The sequence below is a fragment of the Rhipicephalus microplus genome, chromosome 8, assembly GCF_043290135.1.
Source record: "Rhipicephalus microplus isolate Deutch F79 chromosome 8, USDA_Rmic, whole genome shotgun sequence".
In the NCBI taxonomy this organism is placed as follows: Eukaryota; Metazoa; Arthropoda; class Arachnida; order Ixodida; family Ixodidae; genus Rhipicephalus; species Rhipicephalus microplus.
Genome location: NC_134707.1, coordinates 127471229 through 127488210, shown reverse-complemented (window position 1 = coordinate 127488210; position 16982 = coordinate 127471229). Strand labels below are relative to the sequence as shown.

Below are 16982 nucleotides of genomic sequence, written 5' to 3'. Positions count from 1 at the left end.
TCCGTTGCAAAAAATGAATTTGTTGGCAGAATACTTATATGTTCCTGCAATAAACCTTTTAAAACGTCACTTATGAAATCGCTCCTGGTGTCTCGTCGTCTTCATCCACACCTAAGGTCAGCGACATCGTACACGTCGCACTCCTGAAGCAGTGCCACTCACCCAATGACGTTGACGTCTAGATGCGACGGTGGCTATGCTTCATGTAGGCTGCCGAAATGCATATTGTCATCACCGCCCGTGTGCGCCTGACAAAGAGGACGAAGGTGGCTGGCTGCGCGAGCTCGGAGCCGGACTGAACAGCGCTGCAACCGCTCTTGCAAATATATCCTGCGAATATCCTGCAGCGTAGGCGACTCGTTACTTACGTTACAATAATATTACATAGGCATTTGTTCACATCAAACGTTAAAACACAATTCCGGTCATACACACCCTATTTGTTTGTTTATTTTATTTATTATTTGTTTATTTATTTGTTTATTTATTTATTTATTTATTCACATACCCTAAAGACCCGGGAGGGCATTACATAGGATGGGATTTGGAAGATTTTCAACATGTGTAAGATACATTAAATCTTCAGAAGCATCATTATATAAAGCTCAAATGGAAAAAAAAAAGAGTACACACAACAGTAGTGATAAGGGAAAACGTATATATAAACTCGGCAGCAGGAAAGGTACGTTAATAAAGATACCATTGGCTCCAGGTAACCAAGTGTAGGCGCAAAAAACGCAAACAAAAATATTCAAGTAATTCACATGAGCAACACTACCGCATAACTACTATATACTAAGTTCTAAGTTCTAAGAACACTTTTACCGCTTTCAGAAAGGATGAAGATTCTGTTAGGTTGGCTACATCAGCTGTCAAGCAATTCTAGTTGGTTATTGACAGGGCTGAGAGCAAGTTTTGGTATTTTTTTGTTCTCCAGAAGATGGAATTAATTTTGTTAGGGTGATCAACACGGGGTGAAATGTGTGATGGCAAAGGATATGCTTGCGCGCAAACTGGGAGTTGCTGTAGAAGAGTGAGTGGAAATTAGATAGCCTTGCAAGTTTACGGCGCGTGTAACCATACATGTAACCGAAGAACTGCCCCTATGAAAATTAGTAGCGTGGTTGTTCTGCACGAGATGCGTCACTAAGCTACTACCCTTTGGCTTTGGTGAAGTGGTTTATGTACTTTTGAAGTTCTCCATGCCTTTGATGATATCTTCTTTATAGAGCATTCATTTTAACTCGATAAAACTATGGAGATGCTTTTACTACGTCGAGGAATTACATGAATGAAATGAAATTTCTGAAGAGGGAACGGGCTAAGTTTGTCATTTCGGGGAATGGAAGGATTGAAATTACGGCAGCACTGTAATTCTTTGTCCGTCCTTCCGAATGAGAAGGAAGAAGGCTTCGTCATCCTGATTCAATGCTGTTTGGATCTTAGGCTCACACTGCCATAAGCTCGGTCATCTCCTCTTGCGAGGACGCCCGCATTAATAACGTTAAATAAAAAGCACAAAAGCTACGCAAAGACCTAAATATTTCACGGAGTGTCAGTGGCATTACAAATAGTAAGCACGAATTTCTAAAAGTGTTTTTTATAGCAAAGACTCACTAGATCAATATGCCTTTTAGGGTAATTGTTTCATAATGTGATACATGACAAAAATCGACTCCTACATTTTTTGCAAGAACAGTTGAACGGGCTTAACGTTGACGATCCTTTCATTGTAAAAAGTTATGATAAATCATAGATTTTGTAAAAACTTCTGCGATGAACATGTTTATGGTTTTTCAGTCGACGTGACTGATTTGTATTAGTATATTCCCCATATTCAGTTCATACCTTCAGTTGAAGAGTGCATAGATTTGTTTGGCTCTGTTAGATTTCATACTGAGTGTGGTGTTCTTGTCAGCCGGTTTTTTGAACTTTTATCATTTTACCTCAAGTTGACCTACATTTCATTGGATAACAAGCCTTTTATTCAAAAGGACGGAATATATAACGGCTCATGCATAGCGCCCCTGTTAAGCGACATATTATTAGGTAGAATCGACAGATTGATTAACCTACATTCTGATTATTTGAATACAAAAAATTGTTCCGGTATGTAAATTACTATGTTGTTTTGCCAACTTACGACAGGGCAGCGGGTGAGGCAAGTTTAGCAAAACTAATTTCGCAAACGTCTGAGTGTTATTGGGCATACCAACCACGTATGAACAAACCGGTCTTTCTTTACCATTACGCTCACTCCAAACTAGTGAAAAGAGGCATTCTTAGTAATTGTTGTCATCATGCACTAAACAAATCTTGTGAGCACGAAGTCGCTAATAGTTTTCATAACCAGTCAGATTGATTGGCGAAAGCAGGTTATTCTCTGCTCGTTCAAACTTCAATAGGAGAAGGCTTGCATCGTAGGCTTCCCAACCCAAGACGTACAGCGCGTCATGATCCCTAGACACCGAAGCACCTGGTCGTCATACCATACTATCACAAGATATCGCACCGCCTAAAAAAAGTATTCAAGTGCTCTGAAGTTAGGGTTGTCTTTTCGGCTCCCAACAAGTTGGCCAGCCATTGTGGCCTTCATAACCATGACGGAAAATACAAAGGTTGTAATACCAAGCATGGAACTGCTTTGATCCCTGGATCACGTGCGTTTTTTTTTCTATCCCGCTTTCTTGTGGTAAAGAGTATATTGGACAGACTGGTCGTTACCTTAATGGTAGAATAAGAAAACATAATAATACGAAAAATGACCAGGGGAGTTGGCTGGCCATTCATTGTAAATCCTGCAGCACCGATATTCCATGCATGCACAAATAAAATGTTTGACAGGCTTACTAGAGAGATTATTGGGGCTGAGGCTATCGCATTACTGAGATCTATGTGCGCCAGCACTCTCTCGATTATGCTCAGTGATAATTATATGTATTTTCCAAAAAAATATTATTTCTCCGTGTCATACATGCCATGTGATGTTCATCCGGTAACATAGGCGAGCGTTGTGGTGGTAATAAAGATTATGTTGTAAGTTAGCGGCTGTGTCATGTGTCCTCTTCTTGTGTCCCCATCTCTTAGCGCTATTTTGCAATCGTCAAATTACGGCAAATTTTAATTCCCCGAAATGTAATATAGGTGTCCATTTTACTGCATAACTGCTTCGTTGTGCATGTTTTCTTACTTTGTCGAATAATTTTAATATCAGTGCCATCAATCTAAAATGAAGCATCAGTAAAGCGTATTAAGCTGATAGAAAAAAGTAACACTAATTTTCTTGAAAAATTCATGATAACTGTTGGAATTTCACATCCCAAAATGACGATGCGACTTAGGGGTGTCGTACTTGACGACTACAAAAATTTCGGCCAGTTGGAGTTCCTAGGAGTACGTAAGCAAATCACACAAGCTTCAAGCCTTTTGGCCTGCATCGAAAAGGCCCGTGACCTGCGGCTGCGCTGTTGGCACCGTATACCACTAGAACACCATGCCGGATTTTGTCTAATAATTTTCTAGTGTTACATTACATATAGGCACTTGAAGTACGCGTCATAAAAGGTGGTTAGTAAAAAAACGGGAACGAGAGATAATTGAAGCCACCACAAACACATTTTATGGGGCCCTCACTTTGTCCGGGTTTGAACGCCCTGTCTCTCAGATGTATCACACGCAAGAACAAGCTATTCCTTGAAATCACATGCCGCATTGTGTGCTACCATCTTTGCCTAAAACTATTCATTAACTGCCATAGTAGTAAAGTAGAGAGATGGGTGATGTGCTTATGCATGCTTGAAAACGTTTCAGCGCGAGCAACAGGGAGCACAAAAAAGAGGACACAAAAAAGTGCTGTCTAACAACTGAGGTTCACTGCAGAAAATTTACACCTCCTTAAAAACATGAAATTCGTGCGTTATCCTCTAGCCTCGTCTGAGTGCAGTAGTCTTTTCCAACTTTCTGGAAGCAGTTCATGCAAAGTCTAGTGAATCGGATCTAGGGGGGCACCTGTTTCGAGCGATATTTTCCGAAGTGCTATTGACAAGCTTCTAGATTGTGAAGCGCGTGATCTGATGGTGAAAATATGTTACTGCGTCGATGACTACCATATGCTGTTTCGAAAAAATGGATGTTAAAGTTGGACATTTCCGACATGCGGTTCAACCATTCATCCAAAAGCCACTTCAATGCCATCAGTGCTTCACGCTAGGACAGGTCAAGGGCGTATGACCCAACTAACGACAGTGTCCCCGTTGCGCTGAACCTCACGCCGAAGACACCTGTCGGGAGACTACTCTGAAGTGCGCCAACTGCAGCTGTCCTCACGCTGCCTCGTCGACAGACTGTCCTCGAATCCATGAGGAGCACGCATTTTTCAGACGAATGGCCCGAGAAAACAGGGAGGCAGCCGAAGTAGTCCAGCGTCGGCGCCAACCTCGGCATCATTGAAAGTTTTCAAAGAAGGCACATTCCCGAAATGCGAGTTCCCACTCTTTAGCGGTCCCACTCAGTAGCGCCAAGAAAGGACCCACCACTTCTACGTAAGAAGCGGAGAAGCCTCCTTCTCTGGAGGAATGGCCCACGCGCCCAACCCGCTCTTCTGCCAAGGAATCTCAGCAGGTTGCAGTCACACCTTAGCCGTCTCCAGCCATGGAAGGTTTGCCTAAAACAGATTGTCAAGTGATCTCAGTGCTGCGTTCCCTCATTGGAGCCATCCGAGCGATATTAGTCGACATGAAAACAGCACCTGCTCGAAGCGCACTTGGAGTATTGGACGCCATAAGCCCAGTGCTTAAATCTCTCAACTAGGAAGATGGCTGCACACAGCTCATCATTTCGTAAAGAAGGGAAGGCTGCATCCGCCATCCAATGGGATGCCAGAGGACTTAAATCACGCCTTTCAGGTTTTGGTCAGTTTGTTAACACCAACGTGTTTCCACTCATCACCATTTGTGAACCCAATTTGTCGAAACCAATAAGACGTTCGGGGTACGAAGCTATAATGTCTTCAGGAAACGGTGCGTGCAGCGAAATAATGGTCTTCGTCGTGAACTGACGTATGTTGTGCAACTGACTGTGCCTCACGATGACAATCAGTATGTCTGTATAACTGTTAAAAAGAACAAACTCATGTTTACTTTCATTGGCGTTTATATATCGCCTTCGAATAAACTCGATTCCAGGTGATTAGCGGATATTTTGAGAGTGTGTGCTGCACCGTGGGTCATCATAGGTGATTTCAATGCGCACAATCACGCATGGGGAAGCACGCGGACAAATGCAGGAGGATGCAGATTGGCTTACATCGCCTATACAACTATGGTCTTACTCTCCTGAACGACGGTAGCCTCAATTTTCTTCGAGCGGTGACATATGGCAACTGTCTCGATCTTGCTTTTGTCTCCAACTCCCTCGCGAGACACGTCAAGTGGTTTCCAGATGTTGAGACGCGAGGAAGTGATCACATTCCACCCTACCTTAACATCAAAGGCTTGTCTAGTTGTGATCCACGATATGACCATTCAAGCAGTCCAATGGACCAACTTCAAATCTGACATGGAAGATGCTTGCAGTGACGGCCTACGATCTGAGTTAGAGCTAACAATTATGAGCACACTGCAAAACGCCACTCACACGGTGACGATATCTTCCGCGCAAAACGACTTTGACATAGTGTTGGAGCGATTCCGAGCACTTCGACGCTGGGTGGATTGTCGGTATCGGCGCACAAAATCAATTCACGATCTTAGGGCAGAGAGGAAGATGCAAAAGAAGATTCGGCGTCACATGGATAGACTAGTGTCAGAGCGATGGACAACGTTTTGCCAGTCACTAAACACGTGCAAGCCACACTCACACATTTGGAAAACGGTGCAAGGTCTGCGTCACCCTACGGAACAGCGTTTTCCATTCAAAGCGCTCACGCTCTTTCAAGAACGGCAAGACATAGATGTCGCAGAAGATTTCTTTGCGCAGATCGCCAACCAAGCCACTCGTTCAAATTCTCCAGTGAGAGGTGACGTCCCCCGTTCCCGTGACTACCACATGAACCTCCCTTTTACAATGGAGGAGCTCGAGGTGGCACTAGCTCTCTGCAGGCGTTCAACTTCTCCGCGTCCAGATGGCATTCCGTACCGAGCATTGTGCAACCTTGGGGAAGGTGCAAGAAGAGAACGGTTGAGCCTTTGCAACATCTCGTGGCAGGTTGGCAATGTTCCTGACGACTGGCAAGTAAGCCGCTTGGTACCCATCTTGAAGCAGGGCAAATCCCCACTCGATCTCACCTCATATACCACCCAATAGCACTGGCCAGCTTCGTAGGAAAGATATCGGAAAGTATGAAACTAGACCGCCTGGAGTGGTATCTTGAATACTACAAAACTTATCCGAATTTCATGGCTGGTTTCCAACGCGACCACTCTTCCATTGACAATGTCGTTGATCTATAGTTTCGTACGTTCAGCACGAAAGATCCCGTACGCTACTATCTACAGCTTTGTTTCTAGATGTAAAAGGCGCTTATGATAATGTACTACATGAAGCCATTTCGGGTGCTCTTACGGTGGCTGGCCTTGGTGGTCGAGCGTTTCGGTGGATTTCGAGTTAACTGGCTGCAAGATCATTCTTTGTGTTAACAAAAGATGGCCCTCCTAAGCGACGCTAAACTTTCACATGTGTTCCTCAAGGCGAAGTTCTTAGCCCGACGCTATTCAATCTAGCGCTAATTGGCCTTGCTGAATACTTGCCAAGTACCATTAGGATCTCAATAGACGCAGACGACATCTGTGTCTGGAATTCAGCAGTCACACGTCCTCAGACACGTTCTCGGCTTCAAAGAACAGCAACTATGATTGCCAACTACTTGTTAGAACAAGGTTTCAGCATATCACCAGAACAATGCGCGCTGGTGGGCTTCAATCGCAAAACAATAACCCCTAACGTCATCACAATCTGCGGGTGACTCATTTCTTACGCCAGGACTCACTGGTTTCTGTGCATCATTATTGATACGGAACTCTGTTGGAGTCCGCATGTGACGTATGTGAAGAAGCGCTTGACCGCTATTTCGCAATCGTTCAAGTTCTTGGTAGGAAAGACGTGGGAGATGTCATTAGGCGCAATGATGGAGCTTTACAGAGCCCTATGACTCCGTTTTCTGAGATATAGCTTGCCCCTGCTGAGCAATACCTGCAAGACCAATGTTCGTGTTCTATAGGCAATACTAGCCGAAGCACTGAGAGTGTGCCTTGGTCTGACCAGATTTATGTCAACAGAGGCAACAATAGCAATTGCTGGTGATTATTCGATACAAACTCACACTGCTGTAGCAGTCCTGAGAACGCATATCAGAAACTTTGCACGTATTCCCTGTCATCACTTTGCACTCTTGCCTTCAGAGAGGCGCCATGCATCGTTCGCTAAAATGACAGTGAAGTACGACGAGAAACTTCCGTCGGGCTTCACTCCTGCATCTCAACTATCGATACTCCGTTGGTGTCTTATTTGACCCAGAGTGCATCTTAGTGTACCAGAGATCCACAGGAAGTCTGAGCTTTCATCGCCCGCACTGAGACAACTGTCTCTTTTTTTGCAAGAGAAATATTCAGACAGTGTACTTATATATACCGATGGCTCCAGGAACCGCCACTGTTCGTCACGTGCAGTAGTTGTGCCAGCAAGTGGTGTTACCATCAGCTTTAGGAGTGACCTCTCCACGGCATCTACAGCAGCAGAAGTAGCTGCTTCACGCGCTGCCCTTTGTGTGGTCAATCTGTAACTTCAGCAACAATGGTCGACTTTCGGCGACTCAAGGGCTGCCCTACAGTTTATGCTCTCAGCACTATGTGACGGGCCATACTAACAGCTTGTTTTTGAAATTTGTTGCCCTCTCCACACTTCAAACGAGAAAGGGCATCATGTGATGTTTCAGTGGCGGCTGTTATGACCGTCGTCAGTAGGCGCCATGCTGTCGCTGAGAAGCGTAGCCGGGCAGAGTTTCCACGCCTGGAACCCCAGTTTTCTCGGAACCAGCGTCCAGAGCTGACGGGAGAGCGGCGCTCTTTTACTTTTAATCCTCAAACAAGTAGCCGACTGGCCGGCTGCCTATGCCCGCCAGGTATTGTCCCTGCTAGGGGGAGGATTAGACGTCGTGTCAACACGACGCCGTAAGCCGTTCCAGAGAGCACAACAAAGACAGCATTTTTTTTGGAAGAAACCGCGGCCGCCGCCACAAATTGCCCTGCTAATTGAGCGGACAAATCGGCGAACCGTTTGATGTCTACTGTCAGGAGCTTGGGACCCCTCGACCAGCGGCACACACACGACAAAGAAGAGCCCCTCTGGCGCCACCTTGTAGTGCAGTGATCACGACTCAATATTGGATGTTCACGTGGGCCGTGTATGCTCGTACCCCTCGCCTGTTGTGTGTGTGCGATTGGTGTTCCACTCAAGAAGGAGGAGCCCGACAGGGCTTATAACGATGCCGCAGAGTGCGGGACGTTGCTCTGAACTGTGTAACGGTTCAACCACCACGCTCGTCGTTTGTGAAAACTCTCAACCTTTCTATGCTCTAAATATTTGTAAATAGTGCCATAAACCTGTTTGTTTTTTCGTATCCCCATCTTGTAAGCGTTCGTTTCCTCAACACGAAGCTACACCACGCTACCACAAGAGACCGGGTAGACCCCGGTCCGCAACAACGGGTCCTCAGCGGTGGGATCCCCAACAACTGGTTGGCAGTGGTGGAATGCGACTCAGTACCGGGATCCACAACAACTGGTTGGCAGCAGTCGGATGCGAAGCTACAAGGGACAACAACAGTCGGCCCACGGCAAGCAGCTGGCTCGAGACATGGATCACGTATGGGTGAGTGCTTGGATTTTCCTTTGAGTGAACCAGGTTCTAAAAGAGGGTTAAATTTTAGAACTGGAAGTTAACTTTGCCGAAAGACTCAGTTTCGCCGTTTCGGGAAGTTTTTTGGAAGTAGCGAGCACTCAGTACGATCATGGACTTACGGGAGCTGCAGAAGCCGAACTTGTTGCTGTTGTGTGAGAAATTGGGGATCGATACAAAGGGTTTGGCACGAAAACCCATAATCATACAAGCAAATATTAATTTGGGGGCTGATGATGAGGAACTAAGCGAAGAATGGGACCTCATCATTGAAAGAAAGTTAAGAGCAGCTCAGATGGAAGGAAAGAGTTAAGACGAAAGAGAAGACCTCAAGATAAAGTTTTTCGAACAAGATTATGAGTTGAGTATAAGGTTGGGACCCCAGCAAAAAGTACTTCTCGAAAATGAGGCAGAGTTCAATATGTCTAGGTACATGCAGCCATATGAAGTATCATGGGATATGGGCCTGTATCTTAGACTGTTTGAACGAAAGTGTAGGCAACTGTCGTGTAGCGAGACACGGGGTCTCAGAAGCTACTGACGGTTCTGCCCTGCGAGCCAGTGGATGTTGTTGCGCGACTCAGTGAACAGCACGCGAACAACTACGAAGTTGGTAAAGCAGAGCTAATCAGGAGAATCGGAACTTCTGTTAGCAAAAAGAAAGAAAGACTCAGACGGGAGTTTGAAAGCGAAGTGCGTCACAAAGCGCCGGAAGTTAAGGTGCGTCATGAAGCGCTTGAAACAGAGATCGCGCCAGTAAAAGGCCTGCGTATTCTAGAATCCATCAAGGTAGAGTATGCTGAGAACGAGGCCTTGGTGGGTCTGGAGGTAGGGACGATGTCGAGAGACGCTTCTTGCGTGGATGAGGAAGGTGCCAGCAGCCCTAATGGGCCTAGTAAGAGGCTGGAAACCTTCTTCGTGCCTCAAGAGGACGTTTTGACATCGTCAAATGTAGGCATGGTTAGCGCAGTGGCTGATGAGAGCAAGAACGCCACGCTTCAGCAGTGCAGCGATAATACCGAGCTGGTTTGCAAACATAGCAGAAAAAGGAAGAAGCGGAGGCCTTCGGCACTGCGTGAGCCTAGGGCAGGTCCCACTCCTTCCCAACAAAGACGACAGGCTTGGCCGTTTCCGTTTCAGGAAACGTCAATGGTGGCGTTCAGAGAGGTAGAAGCGGTGAGCCAGGTGTAGAGGGGGAAAACGAGGCGCGTTACCCCAAAGAAAAGCGCGGTTGCATTCGACGACTTCGGAAAAGCAGCCTCGCCCGATGGCTTTTGTGTAAACTCTCGACCTTTCTATGCTGTAAATATTTGTAAATAGTGCCATAAACCTGTTTGTTTTTTCGTATCCCCATCTGGAACTATAGGCCTATTTCTATTCTGTCCATCTTTTCTAAGGGTTTAGAGAAGGTGATCTCAGCTAGAATCAATGACTTTTTTTAAAAAATAACATTCTGTCTGTCAGCACGGATTCCGCCCAGGCAGATCGACAGAGACGGCATTGTTATGTCAAAAGAGCTAATAATTGATAACATTGATGCAGGAAAACTAACTTTAGGTATATCTATAGACTATAGCAAGGAATCCGATCGCTTAAATCATAAAATTTTAATAAGAAAGCTTGACAGCTACGGTATTCGGGGCGTGGCAAACTTGTTGTATAAGAGGATTTTAGTCTGTCCGGCGCACCGCTATACGGAAAAAAGTTTGCGGATACCGGTTTACCGGGTCTGAACTGCGCATGCGCGTGCCTTACGGGTGTTTACCGGACACGCTCAAACGCCCAAACGCCCGAGATGCTTCCAAGGTTGCCATTACCGGCTTCCCTTTCCTTTGAGCCGAGTCAAGTCAAGCGTAACAGAAACGTAAAAGAACAAGATGGCTACTTCGAGGCCTGCTACCAGGATGGCGCCGCGTACACGCTACTCGCATGCAGATGATAAAATTATACTCGAAGAAGTTTTTGTACTAAACCCGTACGAAAATGCTTCTCGGTGGCACACGATCACCGAGAGAGTATCAATGCTGCTGCGGCGAACACTTAATTCGCGAAGTGTTAAAGAGCGCGTTGACCTTCTCCTGGCCCACTTCATACGGAATGACGCGAAAAACAGAAAAAAGTAAGTAGACCGCATATTTCACGTTATCTTCAAGCCACCACGTTGTGGCCAAACTTTGTAAACGTGATTGTTTACTTGACTAGATCGGGAACAGAAGAATACGCGGCAATCGACGTACTTCTGCAGCACGTGGCTGACCTCGCCGCCGAACATTCGTATCGGCCACCACGGTCGGCTGTTCGGAAGCACCGTGCGAAAAAGACTCCAGCTTCCGCATCAGAGACCGCGTCAGAGTCTGCGTCGGGGTCCACTGCTAAGCGGGTCAGACCTACCGCGCAGGCCAGTTGGGACGACCGCCACATCGCCGCGCTGGAGTGCTATGCTGCTGAATCAGCAGCGGAGACAAGCAGTCAATCTGGTAAGAACCTCGCTACAATCCCCCCACCCTTTTTTTTCTTTTTCTTGTTTCATAAGGCGTGGAGAAGGAAGCTCTGAAACATTGGCACTCATCTGCATCGTTCAATCAAATTAACTTGCGCAATTCTAGGCCAAATATACTCTGTATTGGTTGACCCATATGATACATTTATGTTAACATTATTATTCACACCTAAATCTGTCAATGTGTGACTTTCTGAAAGTTTTCATTTCCAGTTGATATGCACGACACAATTGCTATTTTCACCTGATAAAGTTTTTGGAGTGAATTCCACGATGACACTGTTATTGCGGTCGCTACGAATGCTCCTCAATTATCTGATAATCCGTCTTCCTAACTACCTCAAAGGGAACAACAACCTAATGTTATGGCACCTATTTTTTAGTACAATGAAAAGCTTAATAGTCAGAGTGTCTAATCACAGAATAGTAACAAGTAAAATGCTGTGAAACATTTGTAATAATTTGTTTTTATCTCCAGTGAATTTGCGGTTGGAGATGCACGTGACAACACATGCCTCAAACAGTGAGCGCAATAGTGGTTCGTGTCCGAGCAAGGCAGTACACTGTGCATGTGCACACTCTATGCGTTTACACAGCAGCTTAACAAGGTGCACTGGTTGCTCAAAAGGCAGCACCGCTTCTCACCATGCAACTCCTTTTACTTAGTAAATAAAACACAGAATAGAGCAGGCTTTGTTATACGTGCTGTAATTTTGATGATGGCATGCATGACAGCATGGGAATATGCAACTGCATACAGCAGCAATAGACTCAGGAATGTAGCTGCGAGGGGCTTCTTCTGGGCTGTAGGACATACCTGTTTTTGGTTGCTTTAAAAAAAATATTCAAAATATAAATCCTACTTACAATGCGAAAAGGCTGCTGTAATCTGTCACTATTTTCATGTTTGTTTTTTATTTCTGCTTGGATGTAGTCACATTTCTACTGGTTGTCGGTCCCATCAAGTAACTGCATTCACAAATTTGCAAATGATGTGCTGCAACAATGCTTTCTAGCGTTTAGGATCACTCGTGTTGTTCAGCCTGATTGAAAGCAAATATGCACCTATTTCAGGGTGAAATGTTAGAAAACTTGTGTAACTAACCTCACTAAAGAGGCACTGGTTTTTGATTTCATGTGTTTTAATATTTTCCATCTGTACAAGGTGACACAGTGACCCCAGCGGCTTCACTGCTGCGTAGCATGTATGCAGGGGAGAATGAAGGTACTGCAAATGATGTGGACGATCCAGACACCCGCTGCCATTTTGACTGGCCCTTATCAGCTGAGGCACAATGTATGTAAAAATATTCGAGTTTCAACATAATTCACTATAACAAATAATTGGTGAGGCACTTAAATACATTTTTGCCAGCATACTCTTGAAAACCTGTAAACGCCGTTGTTAGGTAAAACTGCCTTCACTTATTTTGCACAGCAGTGTTCCTGAGAATATCGACAGCGTGATCATCTGCCACATCTTCTGCATTGTTCTTATCATCTATATAGCTTACCGCATAACACTGTTTTGTATTCACTGTTGTTGATTGAGCATATGCAGCCATACCATCTCATAGCACTGAATGGATATTTTTAATGAATAAATGTCCTCGCTCTCTGTTGTGATAACTTCCCCAGACACCAGTGGCAACCACTAGAATGGTGAATATTTTTTCCTACGTTGTTTAATTAATACTTCAGCAATCCTACTGGTGCAAATGTTTTGTTCCTTCGTGTCACCCTGCTTAATGCAATGAGCCACTAAAGGTTTACTTGAAATTATGTCATTACTTTGAAGAATCACAGGTGCCCATAATGGGGTCAATTTTTCTAGCTCCCAACATGAGCGCAGCCAGCTGGCATGGCTGATGAGCGGACCCACATGCCAGCAACAACTGTTGATGGGCCCTCAACAGAAGTTCGTGGCAGCCGTACACCATCACCAGGTATATTATTATTGTTGTTTTCTTGTAATGTTTTTAATAGCAATTATTAGTGGGTTTTCATGTGCCACGTAAAATTTACCGTTTTTTTGGTTGTGAGCACAGCTGATAGCATGATGGGGTCAATTTTTTTAGAGCCTGAGCTAACACCTGGCACGGCCAATGAGGCAAGCCACACGCCAGCAACAAGTGTGGATGGGCCTTCCCAAGCCACTCATAACCGCACACCATTGCGAGGTACATCATTTTGTTAAATTTATATCCCTGTTTGTTATGTTTTCAATAGCTACAATTTGTGGGATTTCGCTTGCAAAACCCACAACATGAGTATGAGGTGTGTTGTAATGTATGTACTCGGCATTATTCTTTACGACTTTCAGTTCTTTTATGTGAACCTCAGTTAAGTACACGAACGCCATTGCATTTCGCACACACTGAAATGAAGCCACAGCGGCCGAGAATTCAACCTACAACCTTGGATTAGGCAGTTCAACAACTAAGCTTGTTTTATGTTTTGTTTGTTCTCTTATAAAGAAAACAGACAGTATTTGCAATGAGCATGCCACTGCTGCCAGTATGATTATCGGCATTTAATGATTCATAATACAATTCATGAAACATGACTGCCTGTTGACATATGGATACTTTTTGTCAGCTTGTGCAGAAATTATATTCGATGTGCCATAATGTGAGGCCATACAGAGACACAAATATTCGATGCCATTTGGACATATTTTACAGGAATCTTTTAGACACTTTCATTATTATCAGATGTCCAGTGATGGAAGTGCATTTTTACTTTTTGGAGCATACTTTGGTGCAGCCATACTTGTTTTCGGAGCAGAAAAAAATGGTAGTTCAGAGCAGCTATCGGTGTTTTAGAAGATATTAAATTTGCCATACATTACTACGAGTTCGGAGCATTGTCGAATAAGCTCGAAAGTATTATTTCTGATTAAACATATTTAACAGACAACAGTCCTTATAAATTAAATGTATCATAAAATAGCAGATTGTCCAAAATATGCTGTGCAATAAGCTGCAATTTAAAATACTACCATGTGTGGCAGATATGATATCGAACTGGAAAAGCTGAGCACCGCATTTTAGAAGTAACCACAGTCCCATATAACTGTTGCCGAATAAGCAGTAGATAATCGGCATCAGATAAAAGCAGTCCTGCTCATTTTCAAATTTCACCATAGGAGCCTGCATGTCTAGCTGAGAAAAAAAAACCTAGGAGCTGTATGCTTCATATGTCAATTCTTGTCGCACATGTGAGATCAGAGCCAATAATGCTGCACACTAGTAACACACTGGGATGGTAGTAGGCAGATTCTTTTTAGTTTCTTTAAGACTTGTGTGTCGGTCAAACAGTAAAAGTTCAGCATTCTCATACTCAGTGTCATCTCAGAGCAGGTTTGAAGCAATTAGTAACAAAGAATACACTTCGGAGCAGCATTTCTCTTTTGGAGCAGTTTGGAGCAATTGAAGCAGCACTTCCAACACTACGTGTCATCAAGCAAGCTGTGGTTTATGCAATGAGCAATACTGGACTCCCCAAACATAGGCTGGTTTAGTGGTTACAATTAAAATTCATCTGACAAATCAATTTCAGTTAGTGTCTGAAGTACACATTTTCAGCGGCAGTAGACATAAAGCAATAAACATGACAATCTTGTGCATTTTCAGAGCTTTCAACAAATGTGCCACAGCCACTGCCTAGAGGCAGTGCACGAGCACAACTGGCTGCATCAACAGCACAGACCCCTCGGCGACGCACACCACTAAGAGGTACATAACAAAGTTTTTGCTCTATCCAAATGAACCTAGAACTTAAAGGGCTTATTTGCCATGATTGCACCCAGTAAAGAATTCATTTCATCACAGCAAAGTAATATGTGCAATTGTGCAATCACAGCACCAACTTTGACTTTACTACAGTGTGGTTTTGAGCTCAAGTACAAATATGGATGCAACAGTCAGTCTTTGAAGTCCAGAGTAATATTTCATATCTTATGGGCATATTATTCAGCAGCATAAAGCGGCCTTAGCTTATTAAGTAGATCATGTATAACTTATTCACTATAGAAGTCGCAAGGCTGTCCAGAGAGTTAATGTTTGGTGCACTTTCTGTCGCATAGCTTGTTGCTGAGACATAAAGCCTTGCCACTTTCTAAGGGATTGTAGAGCTGGTTAAAGTTACGGAATTTCAATCTGCCACTGCCAGCATAGCAGAACACAAAAACGTATTGAACTGATTTCAGAAATATAATGAGAATTTCAGTAATAAAGCTCGTTCAGCTGAAATGTTTGCTATTCAGGTATGTTCAAACGAAACATTTTTGCACAAAACAGATAATCAACAAATGGGGTTTCCTAAAAGCATAGGTAATTCTTAGATGTTTGTAAAAATATTGTTTCTAAATCCGAGCGTTTACTGTATATGGTACTGAGACCCCAGCAAGAGTGCTCGTCTTCTTCAGCTGATGCTAGATTGTTGATGCTAGTCAGGGGGCTACTTGGTTTGCAAGCACTGTAACGAAAAAACAGTGCAACAAAACAGGGACACACTGGGCGCACAGATGAGCGCTGACTCACACCCGATCTTTATTTTTTATTTGCTGCAGTGCATAAATATATATACCATACACATGAAAATAAAAAGCTGTTCAACAACTCTTGCTTTCGTCCGCTCATAGTGAACACTTATTCACACAAACAATACAAATCTAGAAATTCCATTTTTTTCTTTAATGACACCATGCTAACACAAGCACCTTCCTTTTTTTTTCAATGTGTGTAGCTTCGATGATTAATGTAGTCACTTTGTCTGACAAGCAGCTAAGCACCGTCGTATCTTTCAAGTGAGGAATGCTCCACAATCTCAGCAATGCAACCAGGGTGTATGCAGAATTTTATTTCAGTATGTGTCTGTTGGGGGGCGGGGGTGAGTCTCCACCTAAATCTGAAGGGCTGACCAGGCAGGCAAAGTTTTTGCCAAATGAGGGTTGTATCAATTGATTTCAGGAGCCAATCTTTCTGTTTGCTTGAAAATTACAGTGGCAAAAATAATATTCAGTATCCCTTTAGATACTTCAGTATGTCAAGTCCAATGTTTCTTTTTTACATATTTTTGCAGCAGGGAGAAGCCAAAATGAGGCAACGCTGGCGTTTTTGGAGGCCAGGTATAATCAAGACTTGGAAATGCGCCTCCTCAGCTACCACATTGACAAAAGAAAGCTGGACCTCAAAATTCGCCAGCACGAAGACAAGATGAAGCTGCTACACCAGCAACATGCCGACGACGTCAGATTAAGGGAAGCTGAAGTGGAAATGAGAAGGATGGAAATGATGGCAGTGCTTGAAGAGAGGCGGGCTAACACAGCTTACCAAGCATCTCAACTTCAGTTGATCAAGGAACTCATTGAGGGAAAAAAAGAATAAACTATAATATCAATAGTTTGATTTCTAAAAACGAGTCAGTATGCATTTTTTTAAAGTTGCTATGTATTGAAGAAGTCCCTCCAACGACACTTCAAAAACATGCAACCAATAGAAGTCACTGTCAGGGACAGAAAGTGGTTACGACTACCTTATGTTAATATGATATGTGTGGTTTACCGTCCGAAAACCACCACAAGATT

General features: G+C 44.0%; 1 protein-coding gene across 1 annotated transcript; it reads left to right on the top strand.

The window, feature by feature from the left end:
- The first annotated feature begins 4574 nt into the window (after positions 1-4574).
- On the top strand, positions 4575-16782 carry LOC142768371 (uncharacterized). Its single transcript, XM_075870341.1, has 5 exons — positions 4575-4657; positions 11095-11369; positions 13471-13572; positions 15028-15129; positions 16478-16782. The coding sequence occupies exons 1-5, from the start codon at positions 4575-4577 to the stop codon at positions 16780-16782; spliced, it is 867 nt and encodes a 288-aa protein (XP_075726456.1).
- The last annotated feature ends 200 nt before the right edge of the window (positions 16783-16982 follow it).